The following is a 21,097-nucleotide window of genomic DNA, read 5'->3' on the forward strand; positions in this document are numbered from 1 at the left end:
AGAAATTGTAACAGACTTAATAAAATAAGAATTCGATGCTGCTGGCCATAATTAATATGGGTAGAAGATGAATAACTTAGATTCTGGGAATTCTAATTCAATAAATGTGTGATTTCTTCTGTATATCAAGTTTATTGTATTGCTACAAAATACTTAGGTGTTTCCTTTAAAAATAACCTCCATCACATATTTGACCCACAATCATAATACTCATGCTCATCCATTTATCTCTGCTTCATAGGTTTCCAACAGAAGAAAAAACATTAAGAAAATGGATAGACACTACCAGACCTTCAAATTGGGAACCAAAGAATCATACAAAAATTGTGTTCGGCACATTTTGAAGAGGGTTGTTTCGATCGGACAAAATCGATCAATCATACAATCCACTCAGTTTGTGTATAATAAATAATTATATTTAAAACAAATATAAATAAAGGTTTATATTAGAAAAATCAGCCTTAGTGTGTTTTTCGTATCAACCGACGATATGTGAAGTATAATTTTTTATGATAATCGTAAGATAAAATTCCCCATAATTAGTTTTTTTTTTAATTTTGTAGCAACATCTATGATTTGACTGAGAAGGAGAATTCTGAACACGGCCATTTCTCCTCTAGACAAATATATACTCTAAGCCATCTAGGTACTAATATAACGTCAGAAATAATATAAAAAAGGGATTAGGGATTTTTCAAAACATTGTAAAGGAATGTAGAGAAGTGAAGGCATGATTGATTGAGCTTTTTGTATAGATTATAACACAATAAATGAACGCACCATACTTTTGGCGGGAACCGGTAGATTTTGACAGTTCAATCAGGTGGCCGTTTTTTGTGTTTTCTTTGTTACTTTCGGGCTTTCAGCTAAAATTTAATTATGAAACCCACTTAGATTTGAAGCAATTTTGTTTAAGTGGCTGCAAAATGTTTATAGAAGACATCCGCAATGATTTCTACAACGTACTCCTCGGAAACGTAAGTAAATTCCCGTTAAAAACATTACCTTAACCTATGCGACGGACCAAGCTTACCAAATTTTTGTGTTTATATCCTTTCAGCGCGTCTTATTACTGGTGCACTACGACGTAGATGCAATATGCACTTGTAAAATTCTGCAAGAACTGTTCAAATGCGACAACATCCCTTACACATTGATTCCTATCGGTACCATCCCTGAATTGAAGAGTGCCTATGAGGAGAACAGTGAGGAGGTGAAGTACGTGGTGCTGGTGAACTGCGGCGGCGCGCTGGACGTGGTGGACCTGCTGCAGCCCGAGGAGGACGTCGTGTTCTTCATCCTCGACTCGCACAAGCCCACCGATGTGTGCAATGTCTACAGTGATGGCCAGGTAGATTAGACTGGAAGCTTATATTTTGTATTTATCTTGTGTTGTTGTGTGTTTTGTGATATAGAAGTAGACTTTTTTACTATAGGAAGAAATAATAGAATAAAATAAGTGGGTATACTCTTCATTTTGTACCACAAATAAAACAGCACATTTCATAAAGGCTTTATTGCTTAAAGTTATCTCTACCAGAAAACCTTTAGATGGAGAAGACAATTTTATCATATTTAATATGATGATAAAGAACTCATTCCATCATTATTTTTGTGTTGAAAACTATTAAATAAGTCCTTCATACTCTAGTAATGTCTCTGTGTTCCTTCTGGGTTGAATATGGATCCCTTATACTATGTTACAGGTCAGACTGGTGTACAAAGACGTAGAAGAAAACATTCCAAACTTTGATGACATATTCCGTGATGATGAAGATGAGGAGGTAAGCTCTCATCTGCATAACTATGCTATTGCAACACTGTGGTAAATACAAAGAAAAGCTAGCAGCTACTGCTTTTTATTTTCAAAATCTTCACTAAGATTGCATGTTCTGATATCACCAAAACTATTTTTCCAAGTACCCTATCCTTCAATTTCACCACCTCATATTCAATAAATCAACTCCATCTGCCTACTGTACTTGTACTGTTCTTATTAGGTATGTATCTAACAAAGTTACAATACATATTTAATGTAACTGTTACCACCACATATCTTACCCTTTACCCATTCTTCAACATTAACTTTTACATCCTCAGGAAGAGCCCACAGAGAGCGGTGTGGAAGGCCTCGAAGCGCTGGCGACGCGGCGGCGCGAGCGACGCGAGTGGGAGGAGAACCGACACACGCTCATGTTCAACTACACACAGTTCTCTTACTACGGGAAGCCGGTGAGTTATGGAGTTGTATGTTTTGGAGTGAGGTTAACTGAGGTTGGAGCTATACAATAATTTGTAAGGTACTTAATTATTTACTTAGGAAACAGAGCTTTTCCCAAGGAGTTCCATAATAACACTGCCCCCAGTTTTCCATGCACAACCGGCTACTATTCATCATAATAATCACAATAATAAATTATGTTCTTGGAATGTTTTACTTTGTAACCTTTATCTTTAGACACTCTTTGAGATCTAAGTAATGTTTCTTTACAAATCTTGATTGATACTCCAGATGCCAAAAAACACGATTATTTAACCACGAGATTTATCCAGGTGCCTAAAAACAATATTATTTAACCATTAATAAAATATTCATTACATTGTACTTCTTAGAAGTCCCAGTGAGCCAACCACACTAAAACAAAACAACCCCTTCTCAGAGCGGCATAGTGTATGCACAGCATGTATGTGATGACAAAAACATTAAAACAAACCAACATTTCCTTCTCAGAGCGGTATAGTGGCGCTGGAGCTGGCATGGCGGCTGTCGCGAGTGAGCACCGAGGTGCTGTGGTGCGCCAGCGTGGCCGCCGCCGCCGCCGAGGAGATCTACGCACGCGACGGGCCCAGGTTCGACACCCGACTGTATCATCATCATCATCATCTCAGCCATAGGATGTCCACTACTGAACATAGGCCTCCCCCAATGATTTCCACCTTGTCCACCGGACACTAACACTCATTTACAGAGAATGTTCCCAGAATGACTAGCACATGGTATAAGACGTGACAAAAGTTTTGCATCGCGCTCACTCACATCGCCCAGCTCGAGAGCGATCTTCCATCCATCTGTAGCCAGACATTTCTAACTTACAATACTTGTTATTTTTTTAATTATGAAAGTAAACATTTCTCTTTTCAGATGTCTGTTGGACGCTGAGTCGCTGCATAGACACATAGCCATCGCTGCCGGAGCAACGGCTGACAAAGATCATGTAAGTTGCTGCATTTACATAGATCTTATTCTTTTTACATAATTATGCTCTTACGGGGTCCTTCAAACACTGTATTTGCTGACAGGGAAATTCAAAATCCATGCGCCCTTGATTTGTAATAAATATTCCATGTGTAAATTTTTATCACCCACTTCGTATTTCCATAATTCCATAGACTCCTTTCCTTAATTCCATCAAAATAATTTATTACAACATCAATAGAATACGAATAGAAAAATGAAAACAAGAAGACTTATTGCAACTTGTAACTTATAATTTACACATCAACCCCTTCCACTTCCAGGCAGCAAAAATAGTCCTGGAAGAGGACATCCGCCTGCCCCTATACCGCCTATGCAGCCTGTGGGAGTCGCTGAGCCTGGCGGGGGCGGTGGCGCCGCGCCTGCACACGCACCGCGGGCCGCAGCTGTTGCGCAGACTGCTGGCTGACCTGGGGTGAGTCTACACAGTACACACTAGCTGTGCTACCATAAAAAACTTTGAACACTGCAACGAAATTTGTAAGATTTCGTAGGTGTTTGACAGCGCTAAGGCTTAAGGCTAAACATCTGTTAAATACTGTCTAAGCTTCTGTAAAGCCCTAGCTAGAAAGTTAATTAAAACACCTGTGCTACCACAAAATACTGAAAACACTGTTTAACAAGAGTCTAAAACGAAATTTGACAGACTTATTAGGCGTTTGACAGCACTAAACATCTGTTAAATACTGTCCTAAGTTTTTTGTGGTAAAGCCCTAGATAGTAAATTAAAACACTTTAGCATAGGTAGTATAGGAAGTGTTATATGGTGGTCAATAAACACAACCATACCACGATGTAGAAAGTTTCACACCAGCGCCATCTAGTGGCCTGTGGGAGTCGCTGAGCCTGGCGGGGGCGGTGGCGCCGCGCCTGCACACGCACCGCGGGCCGCAGCTGTTGCGTAGACTGCTGGCTGACCTGGGGTGAGACACTGTTTAAGGAGTGTTTAAAACATAATTTGACAGATTTCGTAGGCGTTTGACAGCGCTACACCTGTTAAAATACTGTCTATGTTTTTGTGATAAGGCCCTATATAATATAGTTAATTAAAACACTCTCTGTCTCTGTGTTACTACAAAAAATTATAAACTTTGTTTAAAAAGTGTCTAAAATGAAATTTGACAGACTTATTGGGCGTTTGACAGCGCTAAACATTTGTTATTTACTGTCGTGGTTTTTGTGGTAAGGCCCTCTAGTTTTATCGGTAGTAAAGGAAGTGTTATATGGTGGTCAATAAAACACAACCATACCGCGATGTAGAATGTTTCACACCAGCGCCATCTAGTGGCCTGTGGGAGTCGCTGAGCCTGGCTGGGGCGGTGGCGCCGCGCCTGCACACGCACCGCGGGCCGCAGCTGTTGCGCAGACTGCTGGCTGACCTGGGGTAAGTTAGTCTACGCACTAGATGTGCCGGAGTGGAGAATGTGGGAGTGCTATATAGAGTCAGCTGCATAAGTAGTGTTGTGTTCCTATGGTGACCCCGACGTGATGGCCCGTAGGGACACATGGTCGGGGCTACTTGAAGTCTGGGCTTTCTCCCCGCGCGCCGCCGGTGTCATACTCCAGTCACCTCGTCTCCCCGTTCAGAGACTAACGTGCACGCGCAATTAAATTCGGTACCGAACTTTCGTCTTTCAATGTCTTACCAACTTAGGAACCACATCATCATGGATAAATGATGAATCATAAATGGCATCTTCTTACTTATACCACTTTTGCCAGACCCTGTATGAAAGCGTCACAACTCCTGAACAAACTAATTATAATCTTCTCCACCCAATTCCAGCATCCCGATCCAGCAAGCGCGGCAAGCCTACCGCTCTATGGACGTGTCGTACCGCGTACTAATATACCCTCACTATGCTCAGATCAAGACTAAAAAGTCCTAAATCATCCCAATTCGAGCGGCAAGGCTACCGTTCCATGTTCGCCTCATACCGACGCGCACTAGTACAGTACCCTCACTATAACGCGTCTGCTCAGATCAACACTACACAGTCCTAATTCATCTATCTTTCAATTTCAGGATCCCCATCCAGCAAGCCCGCCAAGCCTACCGCTCAATGGACGTGTCCTACCGTCGCACACTAGTGGCCTCCCTCTCTCGTGTCTGCGCGGAGCTCCGGCTGGACGCGGCGCGCACCGCGTTCCTGCTGACGCGGCCGCACGCGCACGCCGCCGCCGCGCACGACCTGCCCTACGTGCTCATGGCGCTGCCGAGCGTGAGTTGTACATGCAGTGGGACATGGGGGCAGGGGGCGGCCGGGGGGTGTAGTGGTGTCTATGTCGCAGGCATCTGGTTTAATCTCCTGTTTGATTGAATCACTAGCCCGTTCATTGGATGACGCTATTCAGTTGTATGACTAAAGGACAACTCGTCAAGTCGTTGATTGTAACGTTCGACGTCTTGACTGAACGTCATTCAGCGGAGTCGTTGAATGGGATATAGTATAGCAACTTTGTAATGTCTGGTTAGGGTGAACATGACCAGGCAAGAGTCAACAAAAAGACTATGTTACAAAGCTCTTATCTCACAAATTAACTAAACAATAACAATAAACGTACCTTCATATTGTTGTTTATAATTATCCAGTTAAGCCACATTTTTTTCTTTGAAACTATCCGCCCGCGGCGTAATAATAGATAAATCCATGTTGTCACACTATTTTAACACAAATAACGCACTTTAAAGCTATTTTATTTGCAAAAAACTAACAATATAGGTGCTTTTTGTGTCAGCTGTTAGCTTTTAGACGCCATATTTGTTTTGTTCACCACCTGACTGATTTTAAGTCAGCTAACTAGTTGGACGTTTTGTGACGCTTGTGCATTCAACGTTCGGCCTAGTCATACAACTAAGCAGCGTCATCCAATGAACGGGCTAGCGGTTCAATCAAACAGGAGATTAAACCAGATGCCTGCGACATCTATAATGCTGAGTTCGATTCCCAGCTGAGGCAGATATTTGTACCTACTTGGGTCTTGGGTGTTAATATGTATCTATCTATGTAGATATATCAGCTGTCCGATACCTATATTACAGGATATGCTTAGTTTGGGGTCAGATAGCTGTGTGTGAGATGTCCACACTAACTCATCCAAAACTTACTTTGAGTCACTGAGCCAGCATAGTAAGTAAGTATGTATCTATCTATATATCAGCTGTCCGATACCTATATTACAGAGCAGTGGCGGCTGTACCTAAAGTGCGCCCGTGCAACGCACTACCATTTAAAAACCTTCTAAATATGTACCTTCCTTCTTACTATACCATACTAGGTACTAGGTACCTACATCTAAAAAAAAACTTCACAAAAAATACCAATATAACAACCATATTTATTTATTTTATTTAAACACTTTATTGTATGTATACACAAATTACACAGTTTAAAGTAAAAGTTAGCAAGTACAAGAAAGAACAATACAAGTATATATACAGGGTGTTAACTTAATTGCGTTGGAGCGGGAAATGGTAGATACAGCTGATGATACTGAACACGATAAGACATTAAAAAACGTATTTTATTTGCTTTAAGCTGACCAACATAAAACAGTTTTATTTAGTACATTTTAAAATTTCATAGTCACCCTATTCAGGTTTAGGTACGTTTGACAGAATGACCATGAACTTGAAAGCCAAGATCAAGGCCAAACAATTCAAAGCCAAGGTCAATAAAAAAGTATGCGTGCATCTGCACCACACTCGTGGAGCCACATCGTCAAGGTACCTACCGAGATTTTGGGTACTCAAAGTACCCAATCCATTGTAGACATTTCATTTTACTCCATAAGTATCACTTTATTGATACACAATTATCTTTTATGAATACAGAACATTTTCATTTTATGCTTCATAACATAGGTCACACGTATTCACAGCACAGCACAACATAAAACGAAATGAGGAACAAGGCTTGGTAATCAAAAGATAGAATTGTAGGTACCTTTTCCCTTTTAGGTAATAATTGTAAAAAATTATTGTAAACAAGTAAACAACAATGACTGACCGACAGACTAGATCCACAGAGAAGGTAATGACTATCATAAATACTCGATGGTTATGATACGCAAGATTGTTATTATTCTACTGGTATTTAAAGTGAGGCCATACTTATTATGAGGATTTCCGTACTATTCGTCATCAAAGACGTCTCAATCGCAAGTACACAACACAAATCGAGATGAGCGAGTGTAAGTAAACCAATTCGTCATTGAAGTAGACCCTGTTATCATCCTGTTATGCATTGTGGTCTTTTATCTTTAGCTGCATACAGACCGGCCAAACGAACGCCAACGAACGGGTTTTGTTGACCTTCGTTGCTCAATCTGCCCCTGTATTATGTATGTCCATCGGTGGGCGTTCGTTGGGCCGGTCTGTACGCATCTTTAGGTAATAAAAGAAAAATAAAATGTGGTGAGTATCAAGGGTGAATACTAAACGCTTACCTTATTCTGAGTAAAAAGTTTTAATTATTGTTCTGAGCTCCTAGAAAGTCATAAATTATATTCTGTACGATCTATCAAACTTTATGACAATCAGCTGTTTAATTGTTGATTAGTATGTCATTAATCACCATGAATAATTTCAATTTTATTTAATAATTGTTATTACCTACTGTGTAATTAATTACAATCATAGTTACATCAAATAAATTATGAAAAGTGAAGTTGATAACAAATTTACAGTGTGTGTTCTTTTGCAATCGAATGTCTCATTGGTTATGTGTTTGTGTAGGGTGACCATGTTTTTGATTAAGGTAAAACTTTCCACTTTACTTTAGACTTTAAACATAAATATTCGAGATTCTGATGTTTTTTTTCTTAGAAACGTGCTTGGTTAGACTAATACTAACCCCCATTTCCCGCTCAAACGCATTCTAGTTAACACCCTGTATACAAAGGCGGACTTATCGCCTAAACGCGATTTCTTCCAGTCAACCTTTATGGTGTGGAAATAAAAGTAAGCCTATAACTCTTAAAATTAAATAAAACTACTGTATACACAGAGACAATCAAGTGTAACCTAATCCAAATTTAAATAAACATATCTAACTATAACCTAACATATTAAGTTCTAAGCTAAAAATAAATAAATATAAATAACTATTATGTACCTACATATATTAACTATCATGTTTTATATTAATATAAATAGTAGTATACATATATAAATATACTATTACATATATAAATAAATAAATAGATAAATAAAATAGAATAAAACAATTACCATCCCAAGGTCTTATAATAATGTAATTTAAGACTATTTTTAAATACATTAAGTGATGACGATAGCCGTACTTCCACTGGTAGCGAGTTCCACAGATTCACAGCTTTGACAGCAAAGGAGCCACTATAGGCCGCACTGGTATGTTGCGGTACACTCAGCACTCATAATACCTACCCTAAACAGAAATTACATCAATCTGATTATCGTTACGACTTAAATTAAATCGAGCTGGCCTATTTTGATTTCTATTGCGAAAGAATTAGATCTTATTTTTGCTTGAACAAAAACGGCCTCGTGCGCTCGGATTGTCGCACGGAGCGAGCTCCTACATGTAGTATGAAACAGGATGGAAATCGCCTGGCGCGTGAGACGGAAGATGCTCAGTACTAACTGTATGCAGTTCTAGGATAAATTCGTGCGCCGCACGCGACCGGAAATTGCCGAAATAATACGAATGACGCCACGGGACTCGGGCGGCGGCCGGCGGCCTTGACCAGTGGCGGTGACCTACGAACGATGCACTTGTCATCTCATTGTCGCAGTTTCACCTTTCGCGCGCGAATACGTAATTAATTTGTTTAATTACTTATTAACTAAGAAAGTAGTAAAGATTTCGTGAGTGTGTATGTGTGTGTGTCAGTGAAAATGAGTGCAAAATACAATATTGACTTCATAAAAAGCAATATTGGGATATTTCAAAATAGACTGGACATTAAATCTGCTGGGCCGCCTCGGCCTTTTCTCATCTTAAAACAGGAGTGTAAAACAAAAAATAAAACTTAGGTATATACCAGACTTTTCAAAAGTGAAATGTACAATAAAGTGAAGAAATGGTTATGTGAATGTGAGAGACTAAATGCTTTATTTTGCTTTCCGTGTGTTGTTTTCGTTTCGGCGGCGGAGAAGCAATTTCGCGTCAAAAAGGGAACGCAGAATTGTATTAAAATATAAATAAGGTAAAATATACTTATATTGTTTTTACTTCTAATTGTAATAATCTATTTTTCTTCCAAAATTTACTAAACCCATAAAGTGCACCACCGGGTATCTGAGGCACCAGCCGCCACTGTTACAGAGTATGCCTAGTTTGGGGTCGGATGGCCGTGTGTGAGATGTCCACACTGGCCAAAACTCAAATTGGGACGCTGAGCCAGCGGAGTAAGTATGTATTTTTCTATATATCAGCTGTCTAGTTTGGGGTCAGATAGCCCTGTGTGAGATATCCCCACACATTATTACACCTCCGTTCAATGTTGGTGCGGTACCGTCTCGCCAGTGGCTCCCTCTCTCGTGTCTGCTAGAGCTCCGGCTGGACGCGGCGCGCACCGCGTTCCTGCTGACGCGGCCGCACGCGCACGCCGCCGCCGCGCACGACCTGCCCTACGTGCTCATGGCGCTGCCGAGCGTGAGTTGTACATGCAGTGGGACATGGGGGCAGGTGGCGGCCGGGGGGTGTAGTGGTGTCTAGTATGCCGGAGGTGCTGGGTTCGATTTCCGACCGGGGCAGATATTTGTTTAAAGACAGTTAGTATGTATCTATCTATGTATCTGAGTAGATATATCAGCTGTCAGATACCCATATTACAGGGTATGCCTAAAGTCTGTTTTTTAATCTCAGATACTAAATTGACAGATTCTGAACGGTTCATCAACATTCGATTGTCTCGCTAATAGAACGATACGTCACTTAATCGCGTTCAGAATCTTAATATTTAGTATCTAAGATTAAAAAACAGACTTTAGTTAGGGGTCGGATGCAATGTATAAGTAAGTATGTATTTATCTATATATCAGCTGTCCGATACCCATATTACAGTTTGGGGTCGGATGGCCATATTACAAGTTATGCTTAGTTTGGGGTCAGATAGCCCTGTGTGAGATGTCCTTACCCATTATTACACCTCCGTTCAATGTTGGTGTGGTACCGTCTCGCCAGTGGCTCCCTCTCTCGTGTCTGCTAGAGCTCCGGCTGGACGCGGCGCGCACCGCGTTCCTGCTGACGCGGCCGCACGCGCACGCCGCCGCCGCGCACGACCTGCCCTACGTGCTCATGGCGCTGCCGAGCGTGAGTTGTACATGCAGTGGGACATGGGGGCAGGTGGCGGCCGGGGGGTGTAGTGGTGTCTATAATGCCAGAGGGGCTTGAGTTCGAATCCCGGCCGGGGCACACATTCGTTTTAAGACAGTTGGTATGTATCTATCTATGTATCTGTGTAGATATATGAGCTGTCCGATACCCATATTACCCGACCTGCCGTACGTGCTCATGACGCTCCGACATGTGAGTTAGGTATACCTATATGATATAGATGATGTGGGGATATATCACATTGTTAGACAGAGATTGTAATATGGACTTTCTAAACGGCGAGGTTATTTCAAGTGGTTCGTGGCTGAAGTTTACCCTATTTGTTCCTTACACTTATTTGTTTTGTTCTGTCTCACTCCGTGGCGATGGCGCAATGGCCGAAAGGAATGTTGACGCCTTGAAGTCCTCTTGTTACTGGTGCGGTCAGGTATAATGAGAATATTAAAATATGTATTGTTGTCCTTTTTTAGAAAGGACGGCAAAAAAAACGCTATAAGCGGCCGTTTCTGGAAGAAAAGACATTAACTTCTTCTTTCTAGACAAACCAAAGTGTTTTTATGAAAATAAGAAATTAAAAGATATGACTGTCATGGAAATTTATAAAAAATTTAATGGTTGGTACAAAATATTTACCGATGGGTCCAAACAGGATTGTGGTACCGGTGCTGCATACTATGATCACAATTTAGATATTGGCTACAAGCACAAAATAGTATCGAATGTATCCATAATGACAGCAGAGTTGGTGGCGATCTCAACAGCACTCTCTTATGCCTTGAATTTGCCAGCAGAGAAAATAGTTATCTTCTCTGACAGTAAAAGCGCTATACAACATATAGCTCGGTGCGCCTCTGGATGCAGAGGTGTATCTGTAGCATATGAAATTTTAAATAAGTTAAATAGTATTAATGTGTCTAACAGAAAAGTGAACATACAATGGGTCCCTTCCCACGTGGGAGTAAGAGGTAACGAGAGAGCTGATGAGTTAGCCAGACTAGCGGCTGTCGATGGTGTAATATATAATATCAAGCCAAGCTACTTTGAGGCATTACCTACAATAAGGATGAAATGTTGGAATTTATGGAAAGAATATTTTGATGTTAAATCTAAAGACAAAGGCATTTGGTACAAAACTATACAAAGTGAACCCCTCAAAGTAACTTGGTTTGCAAGTATAAATATTAGTAGAGAAAATGTTATTGTTGCTCACAGACTGCGTTCCGGACACATGCCATTAAATAAATTTGGTTTTTTGATGAAGAAGACAGAATCCCCCAATTGTGATCGGTGTGGTGTGATTGAAGATGCCCAACATCTAGTAATGGAGTGTGTCCGGAACCAGGCCGACAGAGATGTATTATTTAAGTTACTTAATATTAATGTTTTAGATTTAGGAGCCATGCAATATATCCTCGCAAGCCCACACTCGGAAACTTGCAAGCTACTATTTAACTTTGTTAGATTTAGTTTAAGGTTAAGAAAAAGTGTAAGCTGATTTGTTTGTTATCTGTATTAGGGTATGATGGGACTGACATGCTTTCTACAGAAATCAAAGTCCCTAAATAAAAATAGATTAAAAAAAAAAAAAAAACTTCTTCTTTCAGAAATTACCTCTCCCCTCTGTCTTGCTGTAGCAAGAGCTCGTTTCCCTAAACTTATCTCCACCGGACGGCATATTTAGCACACTTTAATACTGATGTTTATTTACCTAAAACTAAATCACACCCATCTCTTTCTCTCCACAGGAATCCCCGCTCCCCGCAGCCTTCCAACAAGCCCTAGCGTCGCTAGACACCTCGACCCCTCCAGAGCCGGCGGGCGCGCTGGCGTGCCTGCGCGCCGTGGCCGCCGCTGCCGCCGCCGCGCTGCAAGACAAGGGCAGCGCCGCCGCGCCCTTTAGGTACTTCAAGGTGCATGAGGTGAGATATAAATAGATAGTGAATGAAAGGGACGGTAAATGCGACGCCAGGTGTTTTAATACAGAATATTAGACGTCACACGGTGTCTCGCTCTGCTCGACGGAACGTGTCGTATCTTAGGTGTCAGAATAGCACGGGTGTCTTATCGGAATGGCATGGGTTCTTTATCGACGTCGATAAAGTCGTTTAATGCGTGTTACGCCAATGAAAGCGCCATAATCCATTAAACACAGCGGCGTATTTATGGCAAATCGCGATACAGTTTATGGCAAATCGCGATATAGCGAGTAGTCTATTTAAATCGATAAAAGACGCGTGTTTCGGGAACTGGAGATGGTGGGTGTATAACTACAGCTGGTATATTAGATCCCTAGCATCTCTAGACACATGGACCCCTCCAGAGCCGGCGGGCGCGCTGGCGTGCCTGCGCGCCGTGGCCGCCGCCGCCGCCGCCGCGCTGCAAGACAAGGGCAGCGCCGCCGCGCCCGCACAGATACTTTATGGTTCATGAGGTGAGATATACCTACATACCTAGGTACATATATACATGCATATTATTATCAAAGGGACGGTAAATGCGACGCAAGCTCCGGGTGTTTTGATTTTTAATAGATAAAATATGAGACGTCACACGGTGTCTCGCTACGCTCGACGAGACGTGACGTATTCTTGGGTTCGGAATGGCACGGGTGTCTTATCGACGTCGATAAACTCGTTTAGTGCACATTACTTACCAATCAAAAGCGCCGTTCTTATGGCAAATCGCGATATAGTAAGTAGTCTATTTAAATCGATAAAAGACGCGTGTTTCGGGAACTGAAGGTGGTATGTAGTTATACAGCTGGTATGTGAGCGTAGTCATACAGCAGCTTACAAGTTAGAGCCCTGGCGTCTCTAGACCCCCCTCCCCCTCCCCCCACTCCCCGTGGTCGCCGCTCCCCGCCGCCTTCCAGCAAGCCCTAGCGTCTCTAGACACATCGACCCCTCCAGAGCCGGCGGGCGCGCTGGCGTGCCTGCGCGCCGTGGCCGCCGCCGCCGCCGCCGCGCTGCAGGACAAGGGCAGCGCCGCCGCGCCCTTTAGGTACTTCAAGGTGCATGAGGTGAGTAAGCTGGTATAAAAACCCTCTTGATTTGCCAGATTAAGGTTCCGTCATACAACAAACGCCGACGCAACGCTACTGTTCCGCCCGGGTGTTTTAATACATACAACATGAGACACACAGCGCCGTAATATGTCACGATCGGCGCTCTATATGACGTCACGCCCCGTCGCTGTCTTTATACCAGCCCGTCGGCATGGGACTGTTAAGTAACCCATAGTGCGCTTGCTCAAGAAGAAACGCCGACGCTCGGTCAGGCCCAAGTAACCTATATGGTTCGGAGGAGCCACGCTAGTATGATATAGTTACACAGCTCGTATATTAGAGCCCTGTCTTTAGACCCCTCCCCCCCTCCAGAGCCGGCGGGCGCGCTGGCGTGCCTGCGTGCCGTGGCCGCCGCCGCCGCCGCCGCGCTGCAAGACAAGGGTAGCGCCGCCGCGCCGTTCAGATACTTTAAAGTGCATGAGGTGAGATATAAATACATACATACATAGATTAATACATAGAATATGAGACGTCGCATGGCTATGTTTGACGGGATGTGCGTTTCTATATAGGTGTCAGAGGGGTCCTAAGCAAGAAGCACGGTCATGGTCGATAAACTGTTTTAATCATAGGGTCATTTAAGGCGAATCGTTATATAAGGAGTAGTGTCGTGTATCTGTCTACGTCTATAACCGACCCCTGCATCACGATGCCCCCGGGTTGGAGGTGGTGTGTAGGTAGTTACACAGCTGGTATGTTAGCGCCCTGGCGTCTCTAGACACCTCGACCCCGCCAGAGCCGGCGGGCGCGCTGGCGTGCTGCGCCGTGGCCGCCGCCGCCGCCGCCGCGCCCGTCAGATACTTTAAAGTGCATGAGGTGAGATATGGAATTATACACGTTTACATACATACAGACCGACGGCAAGTCATAGTATAGTGATATGAAACGACGCAAAGCGTTACCTACGCTACACTCGACGTAGCAGCGTTGAAGAAGCCGTTGATATGTAGTTAGGGGCCGTCCATTAATCACGTGAGGTCGTTTTTCTCATTTTTTGACCCCCCCCTCCCCCCTGGTGATATTTGGTGAGGTTTGGGACCAACCCCCCCTCCCCCCCCCCTGGATCACGTGTATTTTTTTGGAAGTCTATAGTGAGTGAAGTGTAAAGGCAATTTTTGACTAGAAAAAATATAGGTCATACTACAAATCGTTAAAATTTTTGCGCCGTCAAAAATATCGATTCAGAAATACCTAATTTTTGACAAAAAATTAATACACGTGATGTCTAACGAGAACCCCCCCTCCCCCCTCGTGATGTTTCGTGAGGTTTTCAGTACCCCCTCCCCCCCCCCTTTGAGCCTCACGTGATTAATGGACGGCCCCTTACAGAGCTGGCAGATGAGAGATGGTCGTCCTTCGGGGGGGGAAGGGGGTTATTTAATAGATTATAACGAGTGCCATCCTAAATAGCTGAGTGAAGCGATGTGATACAACAATCTTTATTCTACGAATACATCCAGAGCCGAGAAAAGCGAGACATTTTATTTTAAATCTTAAAAAGACTTTTGTCTAAATGTAAAAAAGCACAGATTTATTTTCATAAATACGAATTTTAACCCTCTTCAAACCTCATTCACTCTCATTCCAGGGCACACCCGAAGCGAACATAGTGAACGAGCCGTTCTGGCTCTCAGTGGCGTGTCGCTGGGTGTCGCTGGCGACGGGCGCCGCGCGGCCGGTGGTCGCCAGCGCGCCGCGGCCTGCCGCCCGCTGCCTCGTGCTGGCTATACCGCCGCGCTACACCAGCGAGACCAGGAAGTGAGTCTTGTTGCTACACACATAAGGCACATTATGCGCCGCGGCCCGCCGCCCGCTGCCTCGTGCTCGCTATACCGCCGCGCTACACCAGCGAGACCAGGAAGTGAGTCTTGTTGCTACACACATAAGGCACATTATGCGCCGCGGCCCGCCGCCCGCTGCCTCGTGCTCGCTATACCGCCGCGCTACACCAGCGAGACCAGGAAGTGAGTGGAGGACCTTACTTTATTAGTGCCACGACGGCCCAAATGGGGAAGAAAAACAAGTGAAACTTTAGCAGCACTATCGAGTGCTTTCAGGTTCTGACCAATGGACAACATTTCATTTTCTTTACCCTATATTTTTATTAGTTATTCGGAAAGTTTATAGAAAATTAGTGGACCCGTATTTTTTTATTTTGTATATACATAAATTTTTGCATGTTATTTTTAACATTAAAGTTAATTATTTTAAAACCGAAAGTGACGTCACATATTAGGCTCAATTTTTATTTTTGTCTATTGCCTGAGTCTCGAAAAAAAACATAAAGACACTGACAAGTGACATTTAAACAAATGGGTCATTTTCAAATGACCTTGATATTTCTAATGATGGAAAGTAGGTACTTATCATGTAAAAAAATAATCAGAAGCATTTTTTCAGCTTTGTAGGCGGTGGCATGCTCTGGGACATATTATATAGAGGTCATCTCTTAATAATTATTATTATTATAAATTCTTTATTGCACATAAAAAAACATTGTACAAAGGCGAACTTAATGCTAGTAGCATTCTCTACCAGTTAACCTTTGGTGATGTCGAGAAAGTGGTTGGTAGTGCGATAGGCTGAGGGAGAGAAGTTTATCTACTTAAAACAAGACACAGAGATATACTTACTTATACATAATAACTATACTTACAAATTATATACCTACATATATAAATATATTCCTACATTAAATTATAATATACCTAATACATACTAATAATAATACAAAATATACTAAACTAACTATAATTTAATATCATCGTCATCAAATAAAACATAAGTATTTAAAATCAATTTTGTTGATCGTTCTGCACTTGGAGGTAGTGCTGACGAACTTTGGCCTTAAAGATGTCTATAGATTTTGTCTGCCGTATATTTAGCGGTAAACTGTTCCACAAGCGAACCGCTGTCACAGTGAAAGAATCCGAATACCCTGCCGCATTATGCTCTGGGGTACGAAAGAGAAGATTTCGACTTGACCGTTGAGGACGGTCAGAGAAGTCAAAGAACGTGAAGCGTTCTGTTAAGTAGGATGGGGCACAAGGATTATAAACTATACTATGAATGAGGGATAAAATATGGGCATTCCTTCGGTGACGGATATTGAGCCACTTGAGTTTGTTTCGAAATTCGGAGACGTGATCATACTTACGCAGGCCAAAGATATAGCGAATGCACAAGTTGAGGAGACGCTCAAGTTTGTCAAGTAGCTCTTCTGTGAGGTCAGGATAGCACACATCTGCATAATCAATAATAGGAAGCAACAGGGAGTTGACTAACGTAACTTTGGTCGAGTATGGCAGGAAATTCTGTAGGCGCTTAAGCCCATGCATGGATGCATGGATCTTGCGGCTGATTTCAGACACTTGTAGCTCCCATGACAAAGTGCTCTTTATGTGGAGACCAAGATTTTTGACGCTAGCACAGTATGGTAAGCTAATCCCATCAAATATAACTGGCGGTAATGGTTCAGCAAGCCTTGCCAGGTGAAATCTGCCGCCTATAAACATGACTTGTGTTTTTGAGGGATTAACAAGGATACCGAATTGATCTGTCCAGGTTTTGACAGCTTCAAGATCAGCAGTCATCCTGTTGATAGCTTCAGGGACTTCATCGGGACCACATGTAACATAAAGTTGAAGGTCGTCGGCGTATAGGTGATAGGAGCTGAACTTAAGAACGGACACAAGAGTGTTAATGAAGACAGAGAAAAGGATAGGGGAAAGGACACCACCTTGCGGGACGCCGGCAGTGACATCACACCAGTCAGATTCAATGCCATCGGACCGGATGCGCTGTCGGCGACCACACAGATATGAGGTAAACCACTCGGCTACTGAACCTGATATGTTGAGGGAACGGAGTATGGACAGGAGGATATCGTGATCTACGCAGTTGAAAGCATTGCTGAAGTCAAGGAGTGTCAGGAGAGTTAATTGGCGATCGTCCACAGCCTTACGAAAGTCATCAGTTATTTTTATGAGAGCAGAGCAGGTGCTGTGGGATGGACGAAATCCCGACTGATAGGGGTTAAGGAGATTATTGTACGAGAGGAAATTCGAGAACTGTCGCATCACTACACGTTCAAGCACCTTGGAAAGAAATGGTAGGATAGATATAGGACGGTAGTGCTTAAACTCGACAGGAACAGGTATTTTGGGAACAGGAACCATGAAAGCCAGTTTCCAGAGGAGCGGAAACTTGCCTGAGGATAGGGAGAAGTTTATGATAAAGGTAATGGGAGATAGGATGAATGAAAGAATTGGGAGCAACATGTCACGACCTATACCATCACTGCCTACCGCCTTGCTGGGGATGGAAAGTATAATCCTTTTGATGTCAAATTCAGTAACCGGAGCGAAGTAGAAGGGAGTAGAAGGTGGAATAGGAAGAGCTTGAATACTTCTGATGGTGAGAGCTTTGGTATGAGGATCAAGGATGTGGGGAGGGGATGAAAAGTGACGATTGAGACCGTCCTTGTCAACTGCCAGTGGTAGGTCTTTCCTACACTTTCCAAAACCCAGGGAGTGCAGAAATTGCCACAGGTTTTTTGACGAGCAGTTTTCGACTGACGCGTGGATATGACGACGCTTTGCATTGCGAATCATTTGATTGCATCGGTTACGCGCGTGTTTGAAGTTGTTCCAATTAGCCTCCGATGGATCCTTTTTATGTCTACGGCGCAGTGCGTCCCGATATGCCATCCGCTTGCGTATCGCAGCTGTCAGCCATGGGGCTGGGGGCCGCTTCATACGGACTGGGTGGAGAGGCGCATGACGATCAAGTAGGTCGGTGACGAGGCTGTTGAAGCACTTGACCATACCATCGATATTGTCAATGCGCTCTATTTGTGACCAGTCCGTGCTAGCAGCGTCATGAGCCAGTTTTTCGCAATCCATACTCGCAAAGCTACGCTGAAATATGATTTTAGGTTTAGGTTTAGGAATTTTCAGCTTATATGAGGCAAAGATTAGATCATGGTGAGAGAAGCCAGAGGCAGTGAACTGACCGTGGGAAGCAATCCGATCCTTGTTCGAAGTTAATATGTGATCTATGAGGGTGTGGGAGTTATTTACATGGTGAGTGGGATCTAACTTGGGAATATGGAGATTTAGAGAAGTAACTAAAGTGAGGAGCTTGCGGGTACGAATATTATCCTGCAGAAGGCAGGTGTTAAAATCACCCATTAGGATCGCATGTTCATAGTTTGGCAGATGTGTGTCTAGCAATTGTTCAAGTGCGTCAAAGTAGTCGGAGTTGGGAGGAGCGTAGACAACACCCAGCAGAAACTTAACCGTATTGAAGTTAAGTTCAAGCAGGATGAACTCCATGCCTTTACTGTACTTAGGGGGAGAAGTTTCCAGTATTCGGTATTTTATATCGGCACGGAGATAAATGGCGACCCCTCCACAACCCTTCTCCAGTCTATCATTTCTTATGAGGACATATCCTGGCAATGAGAAAGAGGTAGTTGGAAGTGAGGGTTTTAGAAAGGATTCCGACACTAAGCACGCATGAATACAATTGCTGGTGAAAGTGGAGAGAAGTTCAGAGTAATGCGAAGGAATGCTTTGAGCATTAATGTGGCAGAGATTCAGATTCTTAGGAAATGGTGAGAAAGTGTTGTGAAGAAGATCACTTAGGTGAATACAATCACTGCTAGATACATCTGAAAGCGTATCAATCGAGTCCAAAGAGTAGAACAAATCAGAGTTAATCGATAGATCCATAATAGGAAATATTTATATAATAATTATATGTGATGACGCAATAATATCCAAAATAAACTAGTTAATACAGCTATATAATAAATAATAATAAATAAATAAATATAAAAATGTTAAATATAAATACGAGAAGTATGTACTTAATAAATAATTTGTATATATTAATACCTACACACCGATAATTAGTTATATACACACCAAACAATTTCAACTACATCCACCGCCAGCACTGTAAAGATCGAAAAGAGAAGTAAAAATTAGCTAAACACTAAACGAATAAACGAAGTAAACAACAGGGCATCACTAGAGCTCAGAACACGAATTCAGCTATAAATTTAAATACAAATTTGTAAGAACGAAACGAAATAATAAATAAAAAAAATAGTCAGAAAGTGTAAGAACAGAATTAATGAAAATGACCCAAATTAACAACAACGTCACGATAAAACGTCAACGTCAATCAAAAATGAAAGTGACAGTTACTTTGTTTTTAAATCTATAGGCTTTGATCATCAAAATGCATCGCACCTGATGCATGACGTCATCAGCACTTTTTACTATTTTATGATTTTCTCAAAAATAATACATCCAAAAAATACAAAAACATTTTTTTTTGTGGCCTTTAGAGCTAAATCTCGAAATGGTTTTCGATTTATAGCAGCTTTAGTTTTTTGAAATGTTCTCCATTACATTATTAGGGAGAAAAAATTGGGACTGAACCAACCAATTCGAATTTGGGAATTGGGCCTACTCGACAGTGGCGACATCTGGAATTAGCTTTGCGTTTTCGTCATAACTTGCAGAAGTCGACTTCTGGAATATTTATTGTTAGTGTAAAGTTGTAAATCCCTCTTTGAAATAGATACTTAACTCAATGACGCTCCATTCTTTCACCTTACAGCTAGCGCAGACGAGGGAGTTTGATCCGCCGATATATAATATTACAGGGTACTTTTTGTCCTTCGTGTGCGTTTTTCGATACAATTCATAAGACATCTATTATATCGAAGAACTAGTACCTCGTCTACGCAAGTCTTAACTTTTACCAATAATTTCTAACACCTTACCCTCTCCTCTCCGCAGTCTATTCGGCGCGGCGTTCGAGACGGCCGCCTCAAGATGCGGCGTCGAGGCGACTCGGGAGCACTTCGCGCCCGCCGCCGTCACCCTGCCCGCCGCCCAGCTGCCGATGTTGCTGGACGCTCTTACTGCACTGCTGTCGTAGATATACCTACTACATCACCTGAAGGGTTGAACGGCATCTTTATCATGTAAATACCAATCACAGTGCCGTATTTATCGCGAATTTTTACTTCGATAACAGACCAGTGAATCGCGAACTGTTTCGAGACACAATGATAGAACATTCGAGACGACATGGACCTGTCATAGATATACTAGGTATAGGTGGCGCCACAACCCATAGGTAATGGTATAATATTCGAGAAAGCCGTCTTTGGATAGAGAGACAGAGAGGGCGTAGAGGCGACACGCGAGCACTTCGCGCCCGCCGCCGTCACCCTGCCCGCGGCCCAGTTGCCCATGCTGTTGGACGCTCTTACTGCGTTACTTTCATAGATATACTACATCACCTCCGGGGGCTTCACGCATGGCGATAAAGGATGGATAGCTCTATTTATAGCACCTTCGGGAATGAACGATTCAACGCTCTACTGCATTGCTATCACCGATAAACCGGTGAAGGCTCCGCTGGCCGGATTGC

The 21,097-nt window shown here is 42.7% G+C and overlaps 1 protein-coding gene across 1 annotated transcript; it reads left to right on the forward strand.

Annotated features, from left to right (window-relative positions):
• Positions 1-692: 692 nt before the first annotated feature.
• LOC105392799 (cell division control protein 45 homolog) lies at positions 693-20,791 on the forward strand. The gene is made up of 16 exons (XM_048626518.1): positions 693-977; positions 1,061-1,351; positions 1,707-1,784; positions 2,101-2,232; positions 2,732-2,850; positions 3,143-3,215; positions 3,520-3,671; positions 5,283-5,533; positions 9,791-9,894; positions 10,426-10,554; positions 12,324-12,497; positions 12,901-13,000; positions 13,488-13,601; positions 13,955-14,064; positions 15,231-15,400; positions 20,458-20,791. Exons 1-16 carry the CDS (start codon positions 771-773, stop codon positions 20,597-20,599), a joined length of 2,346 nt encoding a protein of 781 aa, XP_048482475.1. The 5' UTR covers positions 693-770; the 3' UTR covers positions 20,600-20,791.
• The last annotated feature ends 306 nt before the right edge of the window (positions 20,792-21,097 follow it).

Source organism: Plutella xylostella, chromosome 16, assembly GCF_932276165.1.
Source record: "Plutella xylostella chromosome 16, ilPluXylo3.1, whole genome shotgun sequence".
Classification (NCBI taxonomy): Eukaryota; Metazoa; Arthropoda; class Insecta; order Lepidoptera; family Plutellidae; genus Plutella; species Plutella xylostella.

What these genes read in the sequence shown, in the direction of transcription:
- LOC105392799 (XM_048626518.1), top strand. Translation starts at nt 771, where the DNA reads ATGAACGCACCATACTTTTGGCGGGAACCGGTAGATTTTGACAGTTCA. An exon ending in GGTACTTCAAGGTGCATGAG is followed by an intron (nt 12,498 to 12,900) that starts GTGAGATATAAA and finishes ACCCCTCCAGAG; the next exon opens with CCGGCGGGCGCGCTGGCGTG. An exon ending in GATACTTTAAAGTGCATGAG is followed by an intron (nt 14,065 to 15,230) that starts GTGAGATATAAA and finishes CTCTCATTCCAG; the next exon opens with GGCACACCCGAAGCGAACAT.